At 34.2% G+C, this 16,740-nt stretch overlaps 1 protein-coding gene across 2 annotated transcripts in view; it reads right to left on the minus strand.

Annotated features, from left to right (window-relative positions):
• The window catches only part of ORC2 (origin recognition complex subunit 2), a 38,186-nt gene that overhangs the window by 6,729 nt on the left and 14,717 nt on the right, over positions 1–16,740 (minus strand). The window contains exons 7-15 of one of the 2 annotated variants that reach the window (XM_081051190.1): positions 16,671–16,702; positions 13,783–13,843; positions 11,187–11,380; positions 10,067–10,165; positions 7,115–7,224; positions 4,833–4,965; positions 3,922–4,018; positions 1,893–2,039; positions 1,117–1,288 (exon numbers count right to left, since the gene is read on the minus strand). In XM_081051190.1, coding sequence (XP_080907316.1) covers positions 1,117–1,288; positions 1,893–2,039; positions 3,922–4,018; positions 4,833–4,965; positions 7,115–7,224; positions 10,067–10,165; positions 11,187–11,380; positions 13,783–13,843; positions 16,671–16,702 — 1,045 coding nt within the window. The remainder of the gene's footprint in view (positions 1–1,116; positions 1,289–1,892; positions 2,040–3,921; positions 4,019–4,832; positions 4,966–7,114; positions 7,225–10,066; positions 10,166–11,186; positions 11,381–13,782; positions 13,844–16,670; positions 16,703–16,740) is intronic. The other variant, XM_081051191.1, reaches the window with a different exon arrangement.

Here is a 16,740-nt window from a genome sequence, read left to right on the forward strand (position 1 = left end):
AGTATCCTTTCATTGCTCTTAAAAAAATAGTCTTTGCTAGTTTTACCTGCTTGTACTTTTAAGAAATTTTGAAATTTTCTGTCAAATTTAAAGCACAAAAAAATCAATTACATTTTAACTTATAAATCTAATACATTTCTAACTTGAGAGGAATTGCTATTTATGTTAATATTTAGTCCACTCATCCAAAAACACAGTATTTCTCTTCATCTATTCAAATCTTAATTATCTGTTCTCAACAAGGTTTGTTGTGTTTCAACACTTCCTCTTGTTAAATATAGTTCTAAAATTGTATACTTTGGGGGGAGTTTGCTACTAAAACCCTCTTTCAACAGGTTAATTTTCATATAATTTATTTTTTTGCTGGCTTATGCTAGATCCAGCTTTCCTTTTTTTAAAAAAACATTTATTTATTTTAAGTATGTTTTTCCAGGACTCATCAGCTCCAATGCAAGCAGTTGTCTCAATCTAGTTGTGGAGGGCACAGCTCACAGTGGCCCATGCGGAGATCGAACCAGCAACCTGTTTTTAAAGGCACTGCACTCTAACCAACTGATCTAACCGGCCACCCCGATATACAGCTTTTCTTAGCTTTTATTAATTCATGTATGTCTCTTGGTTAGGCTGCTCCACCGGAAACATTAATAGAAATGTGTTTAAAAGCATGAGCTATGGAGCCCGGTAGATTTGCATCAAAACCTCAGTGTCCTTTACTATCTACCTGAGAGTGGTTATGAGGATCAGATGAGGTATTTTATGTAAAGGGACCCGTGTTTGAATCATAATGGTCATATGTAATTAAAAGAACCATCAAAATTAAGTAAAGTCCATCAAAATTCTGCTTTTTCTTCCACACTGATTACTGAGATGATCTTATTCAGAAATACAAAAATCTATTAGGAAATAAAAAATGTTGGTATTCTGCTTTGTTATTAGGCAGTTTGGTAAACTACTACTGATTACTGCATAACCCAGTATTGGCAACTATTATTACTACTATTTCTCTTAATCCTTCAGACTAAGTAGGAACTTTAGTATTGCCATTAAAACCTAGTAGTGCATGTCTTAAAATGTACAGAGTTAAAAAAAATAAAAAACTATAGTTTTCATTCTTACCTTGCGTTAGGGGTAAGGCTTCGTAAGACATGAGTTAGGGAACTAAGTGGTAGTGATCCAGATTGTTTAACCAGAAGAGAATTCTCATAGGAGGTTTCTTCAGTATAAGGACTATATGTAGTAGTTTCATACCAGAGCCAGTTATAAAGACTCTGCTTTACATGATCCCACACTAGAGCACATGATCAAAGAAAACAAAAATTACTAATTATTTTCACATTGTCATGTTACTAGAGTCTAGGAAAGAATGAGAAAGCATTAAGTAAATTAATCCTGAAAATTTTCATTTTTGCCATTTCCTCATTCAAAATCAGTACATGACAATCTAAGTTCACTGTCAATCAACATCTCAATCTTTATTGGTATATTAAATACAAGTTAAAAAGTTAAAGTATATTAGAGCCACCAAGGCATTCTCTTAAAAATGTAATAGTTTAATATTTTGATCTATAGGATTATTAGTCTCTGAGTTAGATTGCAAAAAATAAATGTTGCAATACCATGAAGAGTAGAAAAAGACCAAAATAACAGTTGGGTCTCCTCTCCTTCATGAAGCTTTAGGTTAAACACCTCCTTTAGAATCTGAATTTTTATGTTCAAGAATTATGTTCTGAATCAGATTGAGGACACCCATATTTTTTGACAACCTGTGTCTTTAAACATGCAACAAAGGAAAACTGTAGTGAAAAACAATAAAAATGTAACTTTCACCATTAAGAAAATTAATTTTATAAAACTGATATCTCAAGAAAGAAAAACAGTAATATTTAACTTACTGAGAGGAGCATTGATGTGATCAATAGATGCTATAAGGTATATGTTACGTAAAGATGACAACTGTCCGATAATTTGCTGACTTTTGTCACCTCTCAACATTTGGCTATCCAAGTTGTGGATGAGAAGGAAGAGTTGTAAAGAAGAATCTAAAAGTAACAAGAATTCAGTTATTTTCAATGAATATTTTTGAAGTCCTTACTACACACAATACCTATGGATTAAAGAATATATCAAAGTACTATAGGACAAAATAACTACTGCTTAGTAATATGCAATTTATTTGAGAAGGTATGTCAGTCACTCCAATGATTTCCCGATTCATTGGAAGTCAATAGGGACTGGAGTGGTTACAATCTTAACTGTAATGGTTAGCACTTGAATCAGACCATAAAGCAGTTTTAATAAGAGAGAGGAAATATGGCAAGGTGCATAACTGGATTGGAAGTGAATTTGTGCATGTTGAATTTCAAGGTAGAAGTGGAAAAGAAACGCCAAAAAAACAAACAGTTCTCACTATGTATTAAGTGTAATACAGAAAACCCTGATTATGACAAAAGCGAAAGGAGACCAAACAAAAGGGAGGGAGAATAGGCTTAGAATATTGCTCAAGGAATAAAGAAAGTGAGAGAAGTAAAATGTCATAAGCCAATGAAGGAAGAATTTTGGAAGATGGAGCTGTCAATACCATCAAATACTATAGCGATTAAGATAAACAAAAGATGAGCCAAGGCCAAGGTGTTCAGCAAGAAGGAAATTATAGATGATCTTCAAGCATACAGTTCAGGTAGCACAGAAGCAAGAATTAAGAAAGAAATAGGTAAAAAGTAGAAGGCAGGACATGTCTTCAAAAACTCTAAAATCATTGAAATAGGGAAATAAAATAGTGTGAAAGGGCAGTAGAATCAGGTAAATTCTTTTCCTAAGATCAAGTAAGTCTATACACGTTTAAAATCCACTGTCTGTCAGGAGTTGGTAAGAAATGGGAAATTTTGCCTTTATGATGGAGAGTGAGCCTTTAGAGAGAATAAGTAAATTTCTCTTGCACTGGGAGGGTAGGAGGACAAGAGAGACGATATAATGACAAATATTCTGAGGTGATACATTTTGAAAGTCCGAGTTCCTTGAATTCTAGGAAACACCACAGTTAACAGTATTTCAATTACACATATAAACATATAAACTACATATGAATAGAACATAGATTTTATATATAAAAATATAGACTATATACTATACTAGATATAATTAAAATTATAAATATATTATTAAAATTATAATTATATATAATTATATAAATACATATTTCACATACCTGCATGTAAAACATATATTTACATAGGTTATTATATTTTATATATACATTTATGACATTATATATCGTATACATGTATTACATATACTACATATATAGTATATGTATATACATATATATGAAATGACTTAGGCACCTATTTTAATAAGCATACAAACAATACTAAAATTATCCATCAGATCAGTTAAGCATAACCAGTTACTCCTTTCAGTTCTTAAGCAATGATTAAATGACAATTGTTAGAGCCTAAATAATTTTATTTCTAATTTTTTGAAATGCTCACATAACCAAAACATTCACAAAATAAAGTTTTTCCATTCCAGATTTCAGTATATAAAATTATTGAAACGCAGTGGTATTTAGTCAGAATAAATAAGAATATTTCATGAAAATATTGAACAATACAAAACTATCAGACAAAGGTGTACTAATCAATTGGTGGCACTTAACACTCACGGAGAAACCTGAAAATTATTCTGAAATAAGAGGCTTTGGGTTATACAAATTCCAGCTGGTAGGAATAAGTGTAAGGTAACTAGTGAAGTTCACAGAAAAATCGCACAGATAATGAAAACAGAAATTATTTTAGAGAAATCAAAGTCAGCACTGAGAAAAGAGCCATTATTGAAATAACCATCATTTTTGTGTACTAATACACAAATAAGTCGAAGTGTGCTTAGCTTCACCCTAAAACTAGAGCATCTACTTCATGTTACCTTCTTTAAATTTGTTTATTATCCAGTCTAGCTGATCCAGGACACTGCGGAAAGTACCCATATGATCAAGGACTTCTTCTGTTATAGAATTCAGGATCTATATCACGAAAGTGTAAGAGGTATATCAATTACAACTTATTCTGTCATATAAGACAAATACAACTAGCAAATCAATTCTTTTTTACAAGTTAAAAATAAATTTGGATTTCCCACCAACTATTAAAAATCTCTTTAAAAAATTCTGCTGCTACTTAGGTATACCTATATTCATTTTTAGCATAATTTATGGCTAAAAGAAAGGAAACAGGGAAGAACTGCAATGAAGTAAAGAGAGCAGCAAAAACAAAAAACAAAAACGCCAACAGTACAAGAAACATTAGAAAACTATAGATTTATCAAAGGAAATAGGACATAAACATTAAGGACACTTATAGAAAGGAGTACTACATCGGTTAATATCTAGCACCCAAAAGGTTTAACTTAATTTTCAAATGATGGAGATGAGCATTTGGAGTAAAAATGATCTATAAATATATTATAAAACTACAAAGTATCACTTACATTTTTATTATTTTTTTAAGTACCAAAGTGACATAAAAGCATAATAAAATTGAAATCCCCCATAATCCTGTCCTTCAGACAAGTACTGTTAATATTTGGTGCAGTACACAAAGCTAGCTAACCTTTCCCTGAGATCTAATAGTGTCAGTTACAAAGTAGGAAATTCAAAGACGGGAATTCAAAACTAGAACCTCTGAGGCCAAACACATGATCTTAAGCACTATGTAAGCCTAGTGTGAAGGCTAAAAAAAAATTGAATGATCCAGAATGAGAAGCAGCATCCTCATTAACATGGGGTATAGATTGGCAGGAGATACAATGTTCCTTTCTGAAACATTTCTGAAACTTACTGATTTCACATTTATTCCAGGAAAGAAGCCATTGATGACAACATGAATGGAATCTCGCAGCATGGTGGCTCGAAACTTTTCTAGTAAATCTCTCTTAGAACCCAAACCATAAAGCACAATGTTGAACCCCAGGCTGTTTGGAAAGATAGCATTTGTGAAATTAAAGTTCGGTACCTCTTCTTGCCAACAAGTTTATAATCAACCAGTTTCCTTAATTTAAGCTTATAAAGAATATAGGAAGAACTTGGATGTCTAAATAACTATACTGATTCCCAACTCATACAAGGTAAAAGCCCCATTTTATTATCTGTACACCAAGCTTATAGTTGCAATTTTAGTAGCTCTCTCTCCAGCTCATATTACTTTCAAGCCACAGATGCCCAGAGTGAAGGGAAAACATGATAGGTACAAGGCATTAAAAAGTTTTACAGGCTAAACCAGAGTTTTAACTGATAGATTAAACTGGAAAGGTAACACAAAGGCTTTGTTAAGTCAACTAAGACATTAATTAGATTTTATTCCAAGGACTATGAGCATTTATAAGTAACTCGTCAGGCGTTAAGTGAAAGGTTCTAAGTAGGAAATAACATGGTGTTTTTAGAAAGAGCACACTGGCTGAGTGGGAGGAATGGATAAGGAATAGGGACAAAACTAACTTGAATTAGGTGTCATGGAAAAATGTGTCAAGAGTTGTATAGGTCAAATCAACAGAATTTGGAGAGTGATTAAATGTGGAAGGTGAGGGAAATGGAATATTGAAGAATAACTCGATTTTGGGCATAGGCAACTACGTGAATTGGGTGACATTCACTGTTCTAGGTCACAGGGGCAGGTGGGAATGATGAGTTTCAGATGAGTTAAATTTTATGTACATTGAATATTTTTACGACATGTACATGGAAACTTCCAATATACATTCAGATATCCATGTATGCTGTTAAGGAGTGAGATCCGGCCTGGGCTGGGCTGGAGATAATAATGGGAGTTATTCACATACAAAAGCAAATGAAGCTGAGAGTGAATGAGATGAGACAGAACACCAAGCACTAGGGATCAAGCTAAAGTTCAACTCCAAGATTGTTTACAGAGGTCGATCAGAAATAATATTTATGTGATGTTCCGTAGCAATGCAGGATAGCCTAGAAATAGAAGAGAGAGAACCCCCAAAGGTAGAGAGATTAATAAGGTAGAAGAGCAGAAAACAAGCAAGGGAATTCAGAGAGCTAGCAATTCTATTAAAATAGTTGACCGAGGTCTAGGCTAGGAAGCAAAGCAAACCAAGTTATTGGAGTTGACATACTGGAAGAAAGAAGAATTGGTGGAAAGGGGAGTGGGATTAGAGGAAAGAGCTGCTTTATAAGTTTATAATGAATAAATCCATAAATAGTTATTGAGAGAAGCTGAGGTCCTAGCAAGGAAGATAATCATTCTCTTACTAGGATAACCCTTCAAACTATTATTGGCAAAAGAAAACCAGGATCAACTGGGGAAAAATGTGGCAATTTCTATGTTCCTACTGCTTATTGGACCTGCCTTCTTATTTACCCCAGTGAATATGTATGTAATTTTGAGTGTGTACGTATGTTTACATTACCATCCATTTTAGGCATTTCTTTATACTTAGGTCCTTTTAAATACAAATATAAAAGTGATTATACTTTAAAAATTACTTTGTCTTAATTTTACTTTTGTTTGTTTTCATTTTAATCATTGTTCTAGGCATTTTAATGGAAATTTAAAAATTTAATCTGAGGTATCTGAAAAATGATAAAAATGAAAAACCATTCTAAGAAATAATTTTGAAATAGTAAAATAATGTTCATGGGACAGATCTCACAAAATTCTAAAAGTATATAGTACATGTATACAGGATGAGATTAAAAGAAATACATATTTTTATTTTAGGAACTTTATTATGGAAAACTAGATTAAAACCTAATTGATATATTTATTGACAAATTAGACTTTCAAATATTTTTATGAGTAATAACTTGTAATTCAAAGAAAGGCTATTTATCTTACTAATGGCTTTTACACCTGATAAACATAGAAAAGACAAATTTCTTGAAAACTGTAGAATTTCTGAGAAAAGCCGTACAATGACATTTTTACATTTGGGTCATTAAATTGTAAAAAAATAAAAACCCATTTTTAAAATGTAAATAAAAATTTCACAAATAGAAAAGTTCACTGCAAAAAGAATACATATGTTAAACTGTTTTGATTTTAAAATAGACTCACATAAACATTTTATAAGGGTTTGCAATGATGATAGTACTTACTGTAACTGCAACATCCATTTATGAAATAATTGTTCATATTGTTCATTTAGTTGTTTAAGTTCAGCAGAAAAGGAAGGAGAAACCTTGCTCAATAAATTACGCAAAGTTTGCTTAAAAAAAAAAAAGGAAGAGTGAGGGAAGAAAATCACTCAAACAACATACATCAAATTAATCTATACTAAAAATATTTCCTTAGATGTAGAGATTAGAAGAGGCCATTAGTGGAAATATTAATCAGGTTTGGTAATGCGTGCATCAATTGAATACATATAACCTTTTAAACATGACTGAAATACTTGTTTTCTTAAACTTTTTTAACATTCTTTTTAGCACAAATATATGATAACAGTAAAGAATTTGCTGTTTTTTCTAGAATCATTTACATGATTATAAATTCCAAATATAAAGCTTTAATTTCTAAAAAGATCGTTACCATAAAGATGATTAAACCTGCCTCCAAACTTTGACAACAAATCCAGACAGTTTTAAAAACCTATGGATTTGGGTGGGGGGTGGGAGATGAGGGTAAGGGGGATCAAATATATGGTGATGGAAGGAGAACTGACTCTGGGTGGTGAACACACAATGGGATTTATAGATGATGTAATACAGAATTGTACATCTGAAATTATCTAATTTCATTAACAATTGTCACCCCAATAAATTAAAAAAAAAAGAAATCCCTATGGATTTGAAAAAATGTAAAAGCTTACGGTAACAGTTCAACATTAATTCTCAGAAAACGTTAAAGGTTCTTTATAGTTTACCACTATCATTAATAAATTTCTACCACTGCTCCTCTTCCAAAAGCTATTACTAAAAAATCCTGTAACTCTGATAAGTACTGCAAAGTTTTTAAAATAAATAACGTACATAAACTGAGGAATGTACATGGCCCTGCACCCAAAATTTCAAAATTCATGCTGGTGAACCAAATATATAATAGCTTATTTTTTAAAATGAAATCTCTAGCAAAAGGCTGTATGTGCATTTTTATCCTGGCACTACCATGTTTTCATGATTTTATCCTTTAAGCAAAATACTACTTTTTTTTCCAGCTAAAATTGCAATCAACATTCCAGGCACTCTGGCCTATACAGTTTTTATTTATCCACATATGTAAAGAGAAATAGGACAAGTTTTAAGTAAAACTGTTAAGTAGTTTAAAAAATTTCTCTCATTCCTTCTGAAGTTTTGAGCCAGCCCTGAAAAAGCAGATAAAGCACTAGTATAATTTCCAGTAGTCATTTATACTGGATTATTAGAGTATATACTCACACTTGAGTGTGAACCTCTATGAACTTTCATTTCCAATTTGAGCATCTGTGGAGAATTGCAGTATTGGCCTCTAACTTCCCCCTCTCCATATCCACACTCTTTGCCATGTGACTCTGCAGTCCTTCCCACTAAAGATGTGGAGCCTTTAGTTCCCTGCCCTCTGACTGCTTTCAGCCATGTGATTTGCTGTGGCCACTAGGATGAGGCACAAGTGATACTGAGCCAGTCTGGCATCCAGGCCTTTAGGTCTTGTGTTTTCCACTTCTCTTACCTCCACGACATTGTCATGAAAAGAACATGCCTCAGCTAGCCTGCTGGTCCAAGGAGGGAGAGACATATGGAGCAAGTCCTAGATCAGCCAACGCCCCGCTGACCCACTGACATGATTAATAAAATGACACATGCGTTGAGATTATACCGAAAGGTCTTCCCTTCCCTCATTACTGGTAACAGGTGTTTCTTTCATCCTCCTAAAGGTCGTTTTGCTTCTAGGTCCTATGTAGTCCTACCTTGACCCTAGGTCCATTTATCCTTCTCACATGTTACTTACATAAAAATATATTCACTAAGCAGATATTAGCACCATCTCTTCCTTGGAACAACTCTGGCTCCTTGATAAATGTTTTCAGCTAGTCTCCAAACTGAGTCTCCATACCAATAAGCCAGGTGGCAAAAAAACAAAAACAACCACACAGCATTATGTCATTCAGGTGACAGAGAGTTAGCCTGTACTCTTCTCTTTTCTATGTTTGAAAACTCTGTCAAAAGCTCTTACACCTTAGAAAGAGCATAGTACACCTTAGAAAACTGCACTAAAATCTAGCTTGCAGAGAATAAAATCTTGATACTCTGTGAGCCAATAACAATCTTTTTTTTTTTTAACTTTTATTTATTTGAGTTTTGCCAGGATCATCAGCTCCAAGTCAAGTAGTTGTTTCAATCTAGTGGTGGAGGGCCCAGCTCACATTGGCCCATGTGGGGATCGAACTGGCAACGTTTTTGTTAAGAGCGCTGCTGCGCTCTAACCAACTGAGCTAACCGGCCACCCCCTACCAATAACAATCTCTTGAATTAGATTATTAAGCCCACTTTCTACTGAAAGATTTTCTCACTCAGATGGTTCTGTCTCCTCTCTTCAGGAAAGTACCAAAAGCCCAACAAGTATTAACTATATGGTATTTCTTATAAAATGAGATACCACAATCACGGTATATGTTAACTTATTACTGCACTGAGCAGGTTTTCCATACTATCAAGAAGCAGAATATCCTCTGCTTTTTGCAAGGTTTGTAACTAAGAGAGTAGGGTCAATCTTTGTTTTATGACCAGTGTGAGGTTCAATGAATATGTGGGTTAAATGAATAAGAGAGATTAATGGTACATGGATATCAAATAAACTATGACACTGATGATTATTATAGATCCTGAAGAAATGACGAATAAGAGAAAAAAATAATTACAGTATGTCAAATAGAATTCTAATCCAGTGAACCATTTAGCATTTATATAATAAAATATGATAACAGTTATGTCACATTGATTTGTGTTTCATTTGATCAGGATAATAATTCTGCATATGTATACTTACTCTTCAAATTTCCTGCTTATGTATTTTTCAGCTCACAGAAAAACTTACAAGTAACATTCCTTGAAGTAACATTCCTTGCGACATACCTGATCCAGTTTAGTTCTCCTTAGCTTCTGCAGTGTTCTATCAGAGGTTAAAACTTTTGAACTGCTGTGAGCTTCAAAATATTCTTCTACTAAGTCACTCTGAAAGTGAATAGAGCAAAGTCAGTTCTTAGTTTCAGGTATTTGTTTTATATCAAAACTAGACAGTAATAGCATAAAATAGGGTGAAATTCTTAATATTTGGCATTCAGTATTTTCTATTTGAAGCAACAATACAGATTTTGGACCAAGAGAATTTAATGCTAGTGATAAAACTGAGTAACTCTTAGGATCGTAACAGTTACAGAAATGACTAGAGTGAAGTAGTCTGTTCCCCAAAATAATTCCTAAGTTCCAATATATAATTTCTATTTAGACACATAAAAATAAAAACGGGAGGTTTACACATTAGAAACTTTGTTTTGCCTCACACAGTCCTAGCAAATCCTTTAATATCAGTATAGTTGAAGTACTGTGAAAATGAAGACATACATAGCAAGTTAAAAAAAAAAAATAGACTTGCCTACTATTCCAGTAAAATGGCTCACACTTTTTTTGCTGACATGGGGCAGGACTAAACTCCACAGTGGTAAGGAAGGGATGGGAAGCCATTCAAGCCGGAGGCTTCCTAGACTGCTCTGAATTTTTACACAGAACACCAGGATAAGTAGCCTTTTCTCAAGCCATGGTGTCTGCAGTGTTCTTCCCAACAGCTCAGCATGGATCCATAAGCCATGTCATTGATAACTTAAACTGACTTGACTACATCAACGTTATAAAAATAAAACTATATAAGAAGATATACACTGAGAAGTCTTGCCTCCAATTATCCATTCCAAATTTTTTTATTTAAAAGATCATTTTATACAACTGAGTTGAGATGTCACCTTTAGCATATTCTGTTGTATTGTTACATAAATAGGGATGTTGCAGGCAGGCCAAGATAGAGAGTACAAAATAGACAGAAATATATGGGAATTTACATGAAAGGCGGAGAAAATACAGAAAAGTGAAGAAAAATTATGTTGATTGCCCCGTTTGGATCTCTTCTCTTAGGGTAGCTTATCTTTGAGATATTACACAAATTTTCTTGAAGTTAATTTAAGTCTCTCTCTTCACTTACTGTTTTATCTCTTTTCATTTTCTTAGAAGGTCTTTCTTTGCAAACAGGAGTTGAAACTACTCTATTCTGAGCTTGAATCTTTTGGCTCAGTGTGACTTCATTAGTGTCCTCTTCATATTCTTGTGCAGCCCCTTCATCATCCTCTGAGTTGGAAGCAGAATACTCACTTTCACTATCAGAATGAGACCTTGGAACTGTGGGGGGGGGGAAGTAATTAGGAAAATTTGACAGTTTGACAAAAGGCATTGTGGGGAAATAGGAAGAAAGTGGGCTTTGAAGTAAGAGAGTTTGACTTCTGCTTTTGTGATTACTTGCTGATGATTTCACCAGAGCTCGTCATATACGTCTTCTGAACACTAGTTTCCTCACTTATCAAATGAGGGTAGCCGTGCCTAATTTAATACATCACTGTGAAGACTACATTGAAATCCATGTAGAGCAACTAACAATGCCTGAGCTGTAGAAAGTGTCAGTTACACCTAATACCATTCTCTTTCCTTCTTCCTTGCTAACGCAACTCCAGTTTTGTAAAATGTAGCCAGGTGCTCCACTGAAAGGAGAAATAATCATGGTGACCATCTTTTCCTTTGCCAAATACTTACTTTCCCAGCCTCCTTTGCAACTAGAGTTGGCTATGTAACTTCAGGGGAAATTTGATCAATGAAACCTGAAGGAAAATTTGCTGGAATTTCTGGGGAAGATTTTCCTCCCATATGGAAGGAAAGCCCCTTATTTACACCGATAGCTTAAAGCTATGGAAGCCATTTTGCAATATGAAGTATCAACATAAAGATGAAAAATGATGGCAAAGCAAAAAGATAGGAAGAACCTGAGTCCTTCATGACACTGTTGAGTCACTACATCAACTATACAACTGCTGACTTATGATGTGAGACTCAAATGTTTACGGCTTAAGCCACTATTGTAGAATTTTCTATTGCTGCCTACGAAAATGCCCTCCAAACTGATATAACACTCAATTAATGCAGCCACTACTAATACACAGCACACTCCATCCCAGAATTGATTAAAAAATTCCATTTTTAAACAAACCATAGCTACCTCCATCACTCCCCAAGACTAATAAAGCTAGTTTTACACTCATAAAGGAAAGATAAAACTTGTTTTACATTCAACAAAATAAGTGTAAAACTATTATAAAAAGTTAACTTCTAAAAGATGGTGAAATAACTTGAAGCAAATCAGTATATTTATTTTGAACAATAATTCAGAATATCCAGAGTCAGCATATAAAAAATATAAGATACTGGGGGAAAAAAAGGCTTGATTTTTGTGGGCATATACAGCTTAGCAGATTCAGGTCTGCACTGACTGCTGCCCACGCACATGGATGGGTTAGAAGTAGTAATGTCTCCACCTTACGTAAGTAGTGTCTCCACCTTACGTAAGTAGTGTCTCCACCTTACGTAAGTAATGTCTCTACCTTACGTAAGTAATGTCTCTACCTTACGTAAGTAGTGTCTCTACCTTACGTAAGTAATGTCTCTACCTTACGTAAGTAATGTCTCTACCTTACGTAAGTAATGTCTCTACCTTACGTAAGTAGTGTCTCTACCTTACTTAACATGTGTGCATCACAGATGTAGGTATACATGTTTGGTGATGACTGAGAAGGAAGGGGAAGTTATTTTTGCTCTAGAAAGTATTCTTCTTTGGAGTAAGGAGGAAACATAGGACTTGGGATGTACTTGACGTGAAATAATACTAATCATAATTGCACATCATTTTCTATTGCTCCAGATATCCAACCATTTTTATGTAGTATTAACAGCGCTATGACATCTATACCTTGAAAAAAAAGGACTACAGCATGGATTTGACAATGTTAGCTAATATTATTGTTGAGGGGTCAATCTCAAGAAAGAAGTTGACACCTTTGTGAAATATAAAGATCAACAAATTATTTGCCCCAAAATTAAATATTTAAAAATCTAAAACCATTTAAAATTTCCAGAAGGCAGGACCCATGTCTGTTTACTTGGCTTTGTACAGTGTTAAGTAGAACTACGAATATTTAAAACTATTATAAAACTTCTAAATAAATCAATTGAACCACTTCCAAAATTGTCTCAAAGCAAACTAAAAGGCTTATTTTTTTTTTTATTGGAGAGATATTTATTGGAAACACTACTCAGTATCCACTGACTATAAAGTAAAAGGCATAGTGCTAAGTGTTGGAGTTAAAAATATAAGATATAGTCCTTGCCATTAAGGAATCTATAGTTTGAGAACATGAACACATCTTGTCTTTCATGAAAAGAAATAACAATAAGTAGTTGTAAGACTAAAAGATAATAATAGCTAAAACCTGTTAAGCACATATCAAGGCCAAGCACTATACTAAAACTTTTGACATCCTTTATTTCAATTAATCTGAAAGCAACTCTGGGGCTGGTACCATTATTATCCCTATTTTGCAAACAAAACATGTAGGCATAGAGAGGGCCCTATAATAGTGGCTGGCCAAAGATAAAAAGCAAGTAGTCTTAAGATTAGAACCTATATACTTTAACTATTATTGCCCTTCTTAACATGCTTCTTTTTATAAAAACTAAGCGTTAAAAAAAATACATACCTATTAATCTTTTCTTTAGACCACTAGATGCTGTTGACAGAAATTCACTTTTATCATAGTTCTGTTTAAAAATAAAACAGCAATATAGTTTAGTCAAATAATAATGAGGACATAGAAATTAACGATGGATCTAAGTGAAAGAGGCTAGAAAAGAAGAAAAATATTTTGTTTTCAGTAGACTACATTAGAACTAGATGAGCCTTCTACCTAGAACTAGAAAACAATGACAAATGAATTTGTTGGACAAAAACAACAAAAACAATATAACAAAATCCAAAGGATTCCTAGAGTGACTTTAGAAGTCATATTCCAGACATCTGTAAAGTATGTACGTACTCTTATTATTCTGTACCCCCCCCAAAAAAATCAGCCTTTTGAACGACTTTTCATCCCATCAGATTAGCAGAATATATATTTTTTAAAGGTGATGATGAGTAAGCAAGGAAATGGGCACTCTTATGCATATGGCAATAGGCCTTTTTAACGTGCTGGAAATATGTTTGTGTTAAAGTATTCTGAGAAAAGAAGAGAAACAGATTTATACTTGTTGCTTCTGTATTTTAAAAATTTTAAACATTTTTAAAAAGTATGTTATGTATTTTTTTTCACTGAATATAATACTTCAACACCATGACATTTCTAGTACATTAAAATGTCCACTGTTGTTTACATATTGATTTTTAATGGCACCGATAAAAAGAAAATATCTTTGTTTTGGGGCAATATGAAAATATGACAAAATATTTAAGTCTGCTGTCATGTGACAGGTTGTTGGTGCTAGTTACAAATGTTAATAAATTTCAATTTGGGATATTAAGAATAGTACGATAACAATTGAGCTATCCCAATGGGTGTATGAAGTATATTACATTATGTTTCAAACTTTTTTGATCTAGAGCCACAAAAACCTTTTTTTACATTTTGCCGTCATGATCCAGTACATGTGTATATATAACTGAAACAAATTATAATAAAATAATACTTACAAAACAGAAATTTTCTATTTTATTCTATTTCATTTTTTAAATTGCAGATCATGTGCTACTAAATTGCTTTTAAGATTGAGAGATGCGACAACCTGTGTCCATATAGATTAATTAATTATCAGATCTGAGAACACTTGTGTCAAAATAACTGTTTCAGAAAATTCTTTCTCAAAAAGATAAAGCTATAAACTAATAAATAACTTCACCGTTTGTTACAGAAAAATTTGCAAAGTAATTTATCCCAACAGTTTGCTCATTTGGGCAACCTTGTTCTCCCACCAGGACAACAGATTACTCACCAGGGCAAAACAGTTTGCTTATCAAACTACAGTTTACTTATTAAGACTTACTTAGTTCTAGACCTTCTCACTGTCCACCAATCCTTATATCTTGAATTTTGTCTAATACACATCAGTTCCCCATCTTGACAGACGTGCCTTAAACCTCTTCAGTCCAGATTCCCAAGCCCTATACATACTGGTTCCTGAACTTCCCCATCTAAGGTAGTGTATTAAGGCTGTCATAGGGATGCTGCCTTATTGTGGTAGGTATAATAGCTTGGATGAACAGGTTTTCTGATGGTCCCTTGGGGAAATCGAGATGATCTACTAATGTACTGTGATCCACAACTTGAAAAAGTACTTACTAATAATACACCTAAATTATTGACTGGATTATGGGAATGAATTTTATTCTTTTATCGTGATACCACAGACAAGATACAATACAGGAAAGAAGCATTATTAAAGACAAAGGAGGCTCTGACATGTCTAACCCCACATCTAGATAACCTAAATAGAACATTCCTGCAGAGGCTGTAACCATGTCCCTGAATGTCTATACTCACATTCTTATAAAGGGTTCCCTGAACTTAGCCTGTATACAAGTCCAGGCATGTCTAAATCCATAGCCAACCAGACCTGGACACACTCACCACTTACATACGCATAGCCCTGGATTCATCTTTGCCCCTCTGGGCTTGCCCTCATCCAGGCAGGGCCACTTGACAAGGCATAATGGAAAAACAAAACCACAAAACACAAAGGAGAGGATAAAAACTGTCAATTCCTTTCAGTTACCCTGGAATGAATTTACCAAAGCTTAGTTTTCAAATGTAAATCATAAAAGAATAGACTAATAGAGTTAACGGATCTAGGGAACAATCCCCCAAGAAACAACGGAACATTATATACAAAAGCAAAACAAGGCCTGGCCTAGTGGCTCAGGTGGTTGGAGCGCGGCGCTCCTAAGCGCCGAGGTCACCGGTTTGATTCCCACATGGGCTAGTGAGCTGCGCCCTCTACGGTTAAGATTGTTGAACAACAGCTCTCCCTGGAGCTGGGCTGCTGAGAGCTGCTGTGGGCTACCATGGACTGCCAGGAGCAGCCAGTGGCCAGCGTGAATGGCTGGCAGCCATCGCGGGCTGCCAGCAGCCAACCAGCGACCTGACTACCTCAAGCCGGATGAAGCACAAGGCTCATAATATCAGCGTGGGCCAGGGAGTTGTGTCCTACACAACTAGACTAAGAAACAATGGCTTGAATGGGGGCAGAAGAAGGGAAAAAAAACAAGGCAAAATAAAATAAAACCATAATCCAGGCCAATTCCACTAAATTGAAAATACTCACGGATAGTTCTGACACAGAAAAGGCATGACAGTTGGGTCCAAAAGACCCAACTTCATTTTCTCCTTCCTAATTAGGTGAAGTAAAGCAAGTCACTTCACCTCTCTGAACCTCAGATTCTTCATCTATAAGTTAGGTATTAAATTGGCAAATACCTGTAAATTATAAAGCACTATATAAATTAAGAGACAAAATTGATATTTTTCGTGACGTCTTACACTAAAGTAACACTAAGGTTAACACTAAGGTTTTTACTTGTTTTTAGTCAATCGCTTACCTTCAACTGAATCTTGTCTGAAGTCAAATGTCCTAAAGAATGAAACAAAATCCATTACTTACTATAAGTA

The sequence above is a fragment of the Rhinolophus hipposideros genome, assembly GCF_964194185.1.
Source record: "Rhinolophus hipposideros genome assembly, chromosome: 6".
Lineage (NCBI taxonomy): Eukaryota > Metazoa > Chordata > Mammalia > Chiroptera > Rhinolophidae > Rhinolophus > Rhinolophus hipposideros.